At 56.9% G+C, this 12,040-nt stretch overlaps 1 protein-coding gene across 3 annotated transcripts; it reads left to right on the top strand.

Annotated features, from left to right (window-relative positions):
* Window positions 1–2,378: 2,378 nt before the first annotated feature.
* Window positions 2,379–10,993, top strand: LOC129536920 (cytochrome P450 2D14). 3 transcript variants are annotated; one of them, XM_055396124.2, is made up of 11 exons: window positions 2,379–2,507; window positions 2,685–2,868; window positions 6,670–6,961; window positions 7,693–7,864; window positions 8,370–8,522; window positions 8,628–8,788; window positions 9,170–9,346; window positions 9,507–9,648; window positions 9,876–10,063; window positions 10,499–10,640; window positions 10,740–10,993. In XM_055396124.2, the coding sequence occupies exons 3-11, from the start codon at window positions 6,773–6,775 to the stop codon at window positions 10,916–10,918; spliced, it is 1,503 nt and encodes a 500-aa protein (XP_055252099.1). In that variant the 5' UTR covers window positions 2,379–2,507; window positions 2,685–2,868; window positions 6,670–6,772; the 3' UTR covers window positions 10,919–10,993. The 3 variants fall into 3 exon arrangements, with proteins under 3 accessions (XP_055252099.1, XP_055252100.1, XP_055252101.1); XM_055396126.2 differs by having other exon boundaries at window positions 2,492–2,507; window positions 2,803–2,868; XM_055396125.2 differs by lacking the exon at window positions 2,685–2,868 and having other exon boundaries at window positions 2,390–2,507.
* The last annotated feature ends 1,047 nt before the right edge of the window (window positions 10,994–12,040 follow it).

The following is a 12,040-nucleotide window of genomic DNA, read 5'->3' as shown; positions in this document are numbered from 1 at the left end:
GAGAACAGAAACACTGGAAGGAATGCTGTGAGGTAGAAATAAGCAATTATGAATGAGTTCTGGTGTGCTTATCAGTTTGAGGCTGCAGAAATGGCAAATGAATAACGGCTCCATCCAGCAGTGTGGTCCATTTCTCATATTGCTCCAGCAGGGTGGAGGTGTGGGCGGGTGTGCTTGTGGGCCACGGAACCTGCATAGGAATGATGGTTTTTTATTTCCTTGGCATCCCATCTGGTCTTGGTATTAACACAGTTCAGATGAGATTGAGAGACTGCAGGTGTTGGGCTTAAACCACAAACCTTGAACATATCTTCAGGAAAATACTTTCCTGACAGCAGATGGTTGGTTCTTCATTTTGCCTTTTTTAAAGACTTTTGACCGGGCTGATGATACTTTGAGTAAAACGCTTGTGATGGTTCCTCAAACTGGCTCCTGAAATGACCATTCACTGGGGAGTGGCCCTGTTCCACGCCTCAGTCCCAACTCTAGCTTTCCAGCTTCTGCAAGAAGCTTCAACTATTCATGGGCATTTCAACTGCTGCCACTCGAGCTCTCTATATTTTTTGGACAGGCTTTATTTCTAGAGCAGTTTTAGGTTCACCGCAGTGTTGAGCAGAAGGCACAGAGATTCCCCATGTATCCTGCCCCCACACGCTTGCACAGCCTCCCCCAGCTTCAATGTTCCCCAGCAGAGCAGTGCGTTTTCTTTGGTGAACTCGCATCAACACAGCATTGTCAGCCACAGCCCATAGTTCATGTCGGGGTTCACTCTTGGTGGTGGGCGCTTCGAGTCTGGACAAACTCACAATGACATGGGTTTGCTGTTGTTTAATCATTAAGTCCTGCCCAACTCTGCAACCTCGTGGACTGCTGCCCGCGAGGCTCCTCTGTCCATGGGATTTCCCAGGCACGAATACTGGAGAGGGCTGCCATTTCCTTCTGCAGGGTTTCTTTCGACTCCAGGGTTCGAACCCACATCTCCTGCGCTGGCAGGCAGATTCTTTACCTCTGAGCCCACCAGGGAAGCCCATGGTGACGTGTGTACACCAACAGTGCCGCACAGAGCAGCTTCACGGCTGTAAAACTGTGCTCCCTCTCTCCATCCCTCCCTCCTCACCCCTGGCAGCCACGGGCCTTTTACTGTGTCCATAGTTTTTGTCTTTTCCAGAATGTCACATGGTTGGAGTTACACAGTATGTAGCCTTTTCACATTGGTTTCTTTCATTTGGTAATAGGCATTTAAGGTTCCTCCATGCCTTTTCAAGGCATGATAGCTCGTTTCTTTTTGTTGTTCAGTTGCTCAGGGCCCGACTCTGATGCCATGGACTGCAGCACCCCAGGTTTCCCTGTCCTTCACAATCTCCCAGAGTTTGCTTAAACTTATGTCCATTGAGTCAGTGATGCCATCAAACTATCTCATCCTCTGTCATCCCCTTCTCCTGCTCTCAATCTTTCCCAGCATCAGAGTCTTTTCCAATGAGTTGGCTCTTCACATCAATTGGCCAAAGTATTGGAACTTCAACTTCAGCATCAGTCCTTCCAATGAATATTCAGGGTTGATTTCCTTTAGGACTGACTGGTCCCTTGCTGTCCAAGAGACACTGTTCTCCAGCACCATAGTTAAAAAGCATCAGTTCTTCAGCACTCAGCCCTCTTTATGACCCAACTCTCACATCCATACATGACCACTTGGGAAACCATAGCTTTTACTATATGGACCTTTGCTGGCAAAGTGATGTCTCTGCTTAAATACACTGTCTAGGTTTGTCATAGCTTTTCTTCCAAGAAGCAAGCATCTTTTACTTTTGTGGCTGCAGTCACATCCGCAGTGATTTTGGAGCCCAGGAAAAGCTGTGTCCGTTTTTTCCCCATCTATTTACCACAAAGTGATAAGACCAGATGTCATGAGCTTAGTGTTCTGGATGTTGAGTTTTAAGCTTTTTCACTCTTTCACCTTTAAGAGGCTCAGTTTCTCTTGAATATTCTGTTGCCTGAATGCACCCCAGTTTATCCATTCACCTACTGGAAGACAGCTGTTCCACTCTTCAGCAATTTTATGAATAAAACTGCTATAAACACAAGTGTTCAGGTTTTTGTTTTTTTTTAATAAGCAACTGCCAAACTGTCTTCCAAAGTGGCTGCCCCAGTCTGCATTCCCACCCACCCGCAGGGAATGAGAGTTCACCCTTGTCGGAGTTGGGTGGTGCCAGTGTTCTGGATTTTGACCATTCTATGATAGGTGCGCAGTGTTGGTGTATTTTTTAAGAGTTAAGTTTTTAAACCACGGTTCAAAAACACAAGATTAAGGTGACCACCTTGAGTAGCCTGAGGTAAATTCACGTTGTACAGGCAAGCTCCAGAACTTGCCCGTCTTGCCCAGCCCAGTTCCCAGAAAATCCCAGGAATCTGCCTGCACCCCGCGGCTCCTGGCCCCGCCCCCCGTTGTCCGCGGGCGGACTCGCAGGCTCGGTCGCAGCCTGGACCCCCGCGGGCGGTACCGGAGTCAGGTGAGACCGCTGGGCCCGCGGGACCCCCGCCCCGGCCGGAGCCGGCTCCCACTCCTCCCGCCCCCAGGCAGGAGTGGGGACTGAATGGGTGTCTGCCGCGGGGGCGGGGGCGAGCGAAAAGCCACCAACTTTCCCCGCGCCCTCGCTGGGCACTGCAGCTGCCCACCTGCTTTCCAGGGAGCTTGCTCCGCATCGAGACTTGGTTGTCCAGGGCCGGGTCTCTGTGCCTGGGGGCTCAGGCCCGGGGCGCTGCTCGCCTGCCATCTTGCTGACGTCTCCGTCTCCCCGGACTCAGGACTCGGGCCCAGGTCTCGGGATCGGAGGCACCTTCCCTGCCGGGGCCAACACCTACAACCCCGAGGTGTGCGGGGGGAGTGGGGGCGGGGGGGGGCGGCGCGGCGAGGGAGGGGTGCCCATCCCTCCAACACCAGCCGCTTCACCAGGGCAGAAGCCAGCAAGAGCCGCCTATGTTTCTAAAACAGTAAGCCTGCAGCAACTTAAATGCTAGCCCTCCGGCCTCAAAGAAGGTTTATTTCCACTGTAGAGCAGTGGTCCAGAGCCTGAGTTTTGAGATCGACCCTAATGGTGCTCTATGACTTTGACCCGCTGCTGTGACCCCTGAGACTCCGTGCCTTGGGAACCATAAAGCCACTTATCTTACAGGGGGTGGGGAGGATGGGGTGTGAACAGCAGTGCCTGGCATGTGAGTGCAGGGTAATCCAAGGCTACGATTGCACAAGGATTGAAACAGGCCGTTGGCTTCACGATTGAGGTGTTCGTCAAGGCCACCCTGTCCTGGACTAGAGCCCCCATCCCCGGTGTTTGGAGGGCACTGCCTGAATTACAAGAGTATCTGTCACTGTCCTTCATACGTCCATTAGGGTGACTGTTTGCAGAGGGCTTGACACAAAGGGTAGATGGAGGCAGTTTAACGGGGCCACTGTGACAAAGCTGTGATGTCCATCCTGCCAGCCCCGCCAGTACCACTGGACTCTCTGGCTGTCCAGGGTGGAAGATTGCTGCCAATGGGGACAGAAACACTCAACTGAGGCAGGATGGGAGACCACGGACTGGCTCTGAGAAGTCCCCAGGGCTCCCCACGGGTCTTCCCCTCTTGGTCTTTTCCCCTCTTGGCCTCAAAGCTGGTCTCCCTGCCTCCTTGAGGCCCAAGAACCCGAGTTTCCCACGATCCAGTCCTCTGCCAGACTAAAAGCCCCACCTGGAGCTGCCACCGTCCTGCTGCTTTGCAGTGGTGCCTTAATCCCGCAGTCAGGTTACCTCGGTTTGTAGTCCCAAGCCACCCGAAGTCCTCCAAGTTTTCCCAGAAAGTCTACTCCAGCCTGGGGAAACGTCCCTGCAGCCCTCAAAGCCATCCTGCAACTGCTGGCCTGGCGTGTCACCTCCCTGGCTCCCCCTCCTCCTCTTGGTGTGAGCACTTTGAAGCAGGGGCCCACCCCTGCCATCCCTCCACCCAGCCCAGCAACCGGCACAGGATGTGCCCAATAGAGTGGAACGGAATCCAAGCCTTGACCAAGGCAAGAGGCAGGAAAGGCTGGATAAACTGAGGAAGAGCAGTTGGGCCCCAGCCAGCCCCTCCCACTGGCCGTGGGCCTGGCAGGAGTTTGGCGATGTGGGAATTTGGCAGGGGATGAGCCTCTTGCACAAGCCAAGCAGGGATTGCAAATGTTGACGACCCACACCTGGAGACCACAAGCACTCTGTCCTGTTCTCTCACTGTTGGGGGGTGGGGTGCGAGGGAGGGAACAGGGTAAGAGGGGGTACAGGAGGGCAGAGCGCCTCCTCCAGGCTCTCAGTCAACTAGGGGAGAGCCTCCAGGACCCTGAACTACTCCAGCTGTGTTCACATACTCCGGGAATGGCGGGGTGTGGGGGGGAGGTGGGGGGGGAGGCGGGGGGCGGGCAGGGGTCTTGACCCCTGCCCAGGAAATGCCCCCTTCCCCACCCTCTGAGTTCCCATGCCTTTACATTTGAATGGGTTTGGGCCCCTGAGTTCCCATCAGCTTCACTGGTTTAAAAACTCAACGTCAAATCTTACCTCTTGAGTTGTTGGAGGGTTCTGAGGCTAGCAGAACCCTGGCATAATGTGACCGACCTCTTGCCTGGAGCAGGCAAGAGGCTGACCAAAAGGGAGTGCCTGGCAGCCATAATTCCAATCTGGAGGTGATACACACTGGTGCAGGGTGGTACCAAGGTCTGCATTTGCACCTTTGCTGGAGGACTGGAAGGAACCAGAGAGTCAGGGTCGGGGGGTATGTGCTGGAGCCAGAGTGGACTGGACCTACGGAGAGGGGGGAGGCCTAGGAATCCATCCCTTGAGGTCCTCGGCAGGCCTGTGAGAGGGCCAAGAAACTACATCCCCGTCTGGTTTTCATCCCCTTGTCTTCTGAAGTTTTAACAGCTGATGTTCAAGGACAAAAGCAAAGAAGAACTGAAGAACCTCTTGATGAAAGTGAAAGAGGAGAGTGAAAAAGCTGGCTTAAAACTCAACATGCAAAAAGCTAAGATCATGGCATCCAGTCCTGTCACTTCATGGCAAATAGATGGGGAAACAATGGAAACAGTGAGAGACTTTATTTTCTTGGGCTCTAAAATCACTGCAGATGGTGACTGCAGCCATGAAATTAAAAGATGCTTGCTCCTTGGAAGAAAAGCTATGACCAACCTAGACAGCATATTAAAAAGCAGAGACGTTCCTTTGCCAACAAAGGTCCGTCTAGTCAAAGCTATGGTTTTTCCAGTAGTCATGTATGGATGTGAGAGCTGGACTATAAAGAAGGCTGAGCGCCGAAGAATTGATGCTTTTGAACTGTGGTGTTGGAGAAGACTCTTGAGAGTCCCTTGGAAAGCAGGAAATCAAACCAGTCAATCCTAAAGGAGATCAGTCCTGGTATTCTTTGGAGGAACTGATCTTGAAGCTGAAACTCCAATACTTTGGCCACCTGATGGGAAGAACTGACTCACTTGAAAAGAGCCTGATGCTTGGAAAGACTGAAGGCAGGAGGAGGAGGGGACGACAGAGGATGAGATGGTTGGATGGCATCACCAACTTGATGGACATGAGTTTGAGCAAGTTCTGGGAGTTGGTGATGGACAAGGAAGCCTGGCATGCCACAGTCCATGGGTTCCAAAGGCTTGGACACAATTGAGCATCTGAACTGAAGGACAAAATCTAGGAAGAGGAAGCAGGCCCACATCTCTAAGGAAAATGACAGCAAATGCTGAGCCACCCTAGTGCCCTGAGCTCAGTGACAGCCCAGCCAACAAGGTAAAGTGCCCACCTTACATTTTTCCAAGTCAGGAAATGGACACCTGCATGAGGAGATTCATCACCTCAATACCACAAGAGCTGGAAAGTCCAAGGACCAATTTGTAACAAACTTAGGAAAAGACCTCAGGACCACCAAACTGGCTGGTCAGGAGACTAGGGAACTCTGAAAATGATCCTGCTGCCTCTGTAACCCAGATTCAAACTTCCCACAGCCATAACAGGTGGAAACTGAGCACAGAGCCAGTCAGGTGAAGCTGCCAGCATCACGGTGAACAGCCTCCAGGTATAGGGAGGTCGGTGGAGTCCAGGAATCCACTGAGAACTAGAGACCTTGGTGCTGGGTCTCTGTGAGTGGAAGGTGGTAACACAGGCGTTCATGGATGTGGTTTTGTGGGTGTGTAGATATGCATGTGAGCACGGGCTAGTCAGTACGTGACTATGTGTAAATGTGGTTTCCGAGTGTGTGATTCTGTGTGTGTGTTGAGTGTACTAGTGGGAAGTGAGGGGACACCAGGAACTCCATCGGGGGTCCCTCTGGTCATTAGGTCCTCCCTCCAGCACGGGGCAAGGGCCAGCACCATACTTGGGAGGTGAAGGCCGCTCAGGAGGAAGACAGGGACATGTTCTGGGAGCGAAGCTGTGACCACATTAGAGGGTGACAGGTCTGCCAAAGTGGGGGGTCAGGCCGGGGAGGGGGAACTTCTTGGGGTCTCCAGCCACCCTCCAGAAGCACGTGGAGAGCACAGGTGAGGGACGGTGGCCACCCGTGCACCTGACTCTCCTTGACCCCGCTCTGCACCCTCTGGCAGCCCAATCTCCCTGACAAGATACCTCAGGGCAGAGGGCAAAGGCCGGTTCTCCGCTCCCTTTATAGAGAGGCCCCAGACTGGCGGAGCCCTGGAGGCGGAGGGAGAGTGCCTTGCTGGCCTGGTCCTGGGTGCCGGTGTGGTGAGGAACCAGCGCACACGGAGGCAGCCATGGGGCTGCTGTCTGGGGACACGCTGGGGCCCCTGGCCGTGGCCGTGCTCATCTTCTTGCTCTTGCTGGACCTGATGCACCGGCGCTCACGTTGGGCCGCGCGCTACCCACCAGGCCCCACGCCACTGCCGGTGCTGGGTAACCTGCTGCAGGTGGACTTCGAGGACCCGCGTCCCAGCTTTAACCAGGTAGCACGGAGGGGTGGGGAGTGCGCAGCGGTGGTCCTAGGGCCCCACCCAGCAGCGGACAGTGGGCGCTGGGTGAAGCCACAGGCCGGAAGAGGAACTGGACCAAGAGGAGGAGGCGGATCTGAGAGGCTTCCTGAGGGAGGGCGTTTGTTCAGGGCCCGAGAACAGTTTGGCTTTTCCAAACAGAGGTCAGAGAGGACAGGGCCGGGGGTGGAGGCTTTACGGCATGGCAACAGGCTGGGGATTCAGCCGGCCTGTTCTTCAGTGACGTGAGCCTGAGTCCCTGAGGGTCACGTTGGGAGGAAACGTCTTGAGAATGGGCGACAGGAGTTTGGTCATGAGCCCTATTTGAATCAGAAAGCCTAGGTTGAGAGAGGCACAGTGATCCGGTTCAAATCTTTTGCCTCCATGAGACCTTGGGCCTCCCTGCTCCCCTCTATGAACCTCAGTTTCTTCACCTGTGAAATAGGACGCTCACTTGGCCTACTGACCATTTTGGTGACCCTTGCACAGTCATAGGTGGGTCTAGGACTAGGATGGTCTGATCGAACTTGAGATCCTCAAAACGAGTGGATGTAACGCCCCTGGGGCTCACAAGACTAGATAAAGTCCTTGCAGTTGCTTGCTGCTGGAGGGGAGCCCAGAGGTGCCCCGAGGCTGACGCCAGGAGGCGGAGCCCACAGCCTGGCAGGGCCTGGGCTTGCCAAACACCCTCGACCTTTGGCCTGCAGCTGCGGCGCCGCTTCGGGAACGTGTTCAGCCTGCAGCAGGTCTGGACGCCGGTAGTCGTGCTCAACGGGCTGGCGGCTGTGCGCGAGGCGCTGGTGTACCGCAGCCAGGACACTTCCGACCGTCCACCTCCGGCCGTCTACGAGCACCTGGGTTACGGGCCGCGCGCCGAAGGCAAGCGGAGAGGGCAGGCCGCGTCCCTGCAGGCGGAGGCAGGGTCGCGGACATTCGGTGCAGGAAAGAGCCAACGAATCTGAGGGGGCGGCAGGTGGAGAAAGGGGACTGTGCGGAGCATCGCGGGAGGAGAAACTGGAGGAGGCAGAGGGCGGGGCCTCACTAAGAGACGGCGGCCCAGGGCCACTCGAGCGCGAAGGGGACGTCGGGGCGGGCAGGAAAGAGGACTAAGTCGGGGTGGGCAGGGCAGGGTGGGCCAGGACCTTCCCCACGTGGTAAAATATAAGTGGAGCCAAGAGGCGCCCCGTCAGTGTGGGCCGACAGCGAATGGGACCAGGCCGTTGATGGAAGGGGGTGTCAAAGTGGGAGGGATTTGGGAGGGGAGGGCGAGGCCTATGTGGGCGGGCAGGGGCGGAGACCTTCCCCCAAGGGGGCGGGGTGCGAGCAGAGCCCGGCGGGGCGGGGCCAGACCCGAGCCCCGCCCACGTGCCCGCCCCGCCCCCAGGGGTGATCCTGGCGCGTTATGGGAAGGCGTGGCGCGAGCAGCGGCGCTTCTCCCTGTCCACCCTGCGCAACTTCGGCCTGGGGAAGAAGTCACTGGAGCAGTGGGTGACCGAGGAGGCCTCGTGCCTCTGTGCCGCCTTCGCCGACCAGGCCGGTGAGTGAGTGCTGGCGCTGAGGGACTTGGAGGTCTGGGAGGTTTGGAGAGGCCTGGGAACGAAGACATGGAGGCGACGCCCTACCTTGCACCGTCCCCTTCCAGGACGCCCCTTTAGCCCCAAGGACCTCCTGAATAAAGCAGTGAGCAACGTGATCGCCTCCCTGACCTTCGGGTGCCGCTTCGAGTACAACGATCCTCGCATTGTTAATCTGTTGGACGTGATGGAGGATGCGTTGAAGGAAGAGTTTAACTTAGTTCGCCAGGTGCGAGAAGAGAGTTCTGTAGAGACGTCTTCGGTCCTCCAACGGGTCCCCCCCGGAGGAGGAAGGGCTTTTCGGGAAAGGCACCTGCAAGGAAAAGGCTTGGATTGTGGAGATGGCAGACAGCCTAGATGGGAGAGGTGGGGTGGGGGGGGGGGTGTCAGTGCGCTTGGGGGTGGGAGGACTTCTTCACTGCAAGGGACCAGTAACCATGAAATGTACATTTTAGGTTTATTTTTCTGGGTTCAGGGCCAAGAGAGGGGCAGGGTGTGAACTTAGGGAGGAACAAGGTCGATGGTGGGGACACTGGAGGAAGCTGGGACCTGACTGGTGAGCGTCTGAGCACCAGCAGGTCCCAGGGCCCCATGGCTGTGGCCCGCACAGGTGGTGGAAGCTGTGCCAGTGCTCTTGCGCATCCCAGGGCTGGCCGCCAAGGTCTTCCCGGCACAGAAGGCCTTCATGGCCCTGATTGATGAGCTGATCGCCGAGCAGAAGATGACCCGGGACCCAACCCAGCCACCCCGAGACCTGACTGACGCCTTCCTGGATGAGATGAAGGAGGTAAGGTGATCGGGACAGGGATGTGTGTTGAGGGCCCAGAAGGCAAACTCAGGCCTGTGTATCACCGAGGGATCAGACACCCTGGGTGTCCGGAGCAGAGTGGGAGGCCATGTGGGGATTTCATCCCTGTCCCTGAGCTTACGTTCCCAGTGTGACCCAGGCCAAGGGGAACCCCGAGAGCAGCTTCAATGATGACAACCTGCGCCTGGTGGTGGCCGACCTGTTCTCCGCCGGGATGGTCACCACCTCAACCACACTGGCCTGGGCCCTCCTCCTCATGATCCTGCACCCAGACGTGCAGCGTGAGTCTAGCCTGGGGTGCGGGGTGGGTGGGAAACGTAGGAAGGGGACAGCCCGAGGTGTCTGAGCTCAGTTGGTTTGGCCACAGTCAGCAGTTCTGTGCAGAGGATGAGCCACAGCGCAGAGGTGACAGCGCCTTCCTCCAAGTGGACGCAGGCCTAACCTGGCATCAGGAGGCGGCGGGAGCCCAGCCCTTGGGTCTGACCACACGAGGACACTTGTTTTCCAGGACGGGTCCAGCAGGAAATCGATGAGGTCATAGGGCAGGTGAGGCGACCAGAGATGGGGGATCAGGCCCTCATGCCCTTCACCGTGGCCGTGGTCCATGAGGTACAACGCTTTGCGGACATCATCCCACTGGGAGTGCCACACATGACATCCCATGACATCGAGGTGCAGGGCTTCCACATCCCAAAGGTAGGCCTGTGGCTCTCCCAACCCCAGCTCTGCACCACCTGCCACCTGGTAGCCCCAGTGTGAGTGTTGCCAAGTGTGGCCAGGACTGGAATCCAAGCCACCCCGACCTCATGGCTGCAGGTACTGAATGTCCCAGCCTGGGTGGGCGTGGAGAGGAGTGTGGAGCAGGGCTGGCTCTGTCCACTCTGAGCCCCTGGTCGGGCAGGGAAGACAAACTAGAATGTGTCACAGTGTTGGAGGAGCCTGTGCAGAGGGGCAGTAAGGGCACCCTTCCATGGGGACAGGGAAGGTGCTGAGAAGCCTCTTGGGCTGAGGGTTACTTGATGAATCCGAGTGTGTGCCAGGCAGTGTGTGTGCCCATGTGTGTTTGGCGGCAGGGGTCTGGGCACCCCCCACCCAGTCCAGACCTCACCCATGCCAGACATTTGCAACCAGGGCACGATATTCATCACCAACCTGTCATCAGTGCTGAAGGACGAGACCATCTGGGAGAAGCCCTTCCGCTTCCATCCGGAGCACTTCCTGGATGCCCAGGGCCGCTTCGTCAAGCAGGAAGCCTTCATACCCTTCTCTGCAGGTACCTTGGGGGTGGGGGGGTGCCCGGTTTGCTTCCCCATCCTGAGGGGGTCTTGGAGGGGTAGAGCCCAGGCTCACAGAGCCCCGTAACCACCCACAGGCCGCCGCGCATGCCTCGGGGAGCCCCTGGCCCGCATGGAGCTCTTCCTCTTCTTCACCAGCCTCCTGCAGCACTTCAGCTTCTCGGTGCCTACCGGGCAGCCCTGCCCCAGCGACCATGGTGTCTTTGCTTTCCTGGTGACCCCAGGCCCGTACCAGCTCTGTGCGGTGCCCCGCTAGATGCAGGCACCCAGCCCCCAACCTCAGCGGTAGCCCTGATGTTCAATAAACCTGTGCCTGGTGGCTCTACCCTGACTTGAGTCCCACCTGTGACCCCTGACCAGCTCCTTGGCAGTCATGTGACCTCAGCTGCTGCTGATGCTGCTAAGTCACTTCAGTCGTGTCCGACTCTGTGCGACCCCATAGATGGTAGCCCACCAGGCTCTGCCGTCTCTGGGATTCTCCAGGCAAGAACACTGGAGTGGGCTGCCATTTCCTTCTCAGCAGTCTCCCCAAAACCAACCTGCACCCCCAGCCTGATTCATCCTTACCTGGCATTTGACCCCGTTAACCAATGGGTGTACTGAGGCTCTGAAGGTATAGTGGGGTGTGCTGTGAGATGGGTGTACTGAGGATTAGTACACCCTGGGAGACCCAACCTCGGTTCCTGGGCGTAGTGACCAAGCCTATATAAACAGATCCTGGCTTCTGCTGGGAGGAGCCCACATGGTCTGGGAAGAGATTTCATGCCCCCATGGGATAAGGGGGGCCCATCAGCTCTGACACCCACATTTCAGGCCTAGCCACAGCCACCTGGCTCCACAGGCCGCAGCCAGCACCTCAAGTCTGCAGCCCCAGAACACAGGTGGACTGAGAAGCAGTATACTGGGTAAACCATTGCTCTTGAGACTGGAAGTCTTCCCAAGAGGGAGTACCTCCCTGGGCCTATTTATAGGATGGGCCCCATTTCCCTGCCTTTTAAGGACACTCATCCCCCATGTGCCTGCCCAGTAGGAGTCCCCACTCACGGCCACGCTAGAGCTTGGCTCCAACACGGGGCTTCATCCTCGGAGTGGCCAGGTGAGGCCAGGCTCTCAGGAGCGTAGTCAGGGGCCAGAAATGAGCCCCTGAGGACCACAGGCATGGCCTCGGGACAGGGTCACCCTTGGCCCTGTGACAGTGGTATGGCAGAGCTGAAGGAAGCCCTGCAGAGCTCAGAGGACGACACCATGGCCCTTGTCCTTGCTGTGACCTTGGGCTTCTGTTTCCCCTTCAGCCTATAGGAGGTTTGCCTCTGATGGCTGCCAGGTCCTGTCTTCCTGCGCCGACTCTGAGGCTGTGACCTTCTAAGCCTGGAGCCTC

Source organism: Moschus berezovskii, chromosome 6 (genome assembly GCF_049115385.1).
Source record: "Moschus berezovskii isolate FMDL1 chromosome 6, NW_MosBer_1.0, whole genome shotgun sequence".
Lineage (NCBI taxonomy): Eukaryota > Metazoa > Chordata > Mammalia > Artiodactyla > Moschidae > Moschus > Moschus berezovskii.
This window is presented reverse-complemented; position numbering and strand designations above follow the sequence as displayed.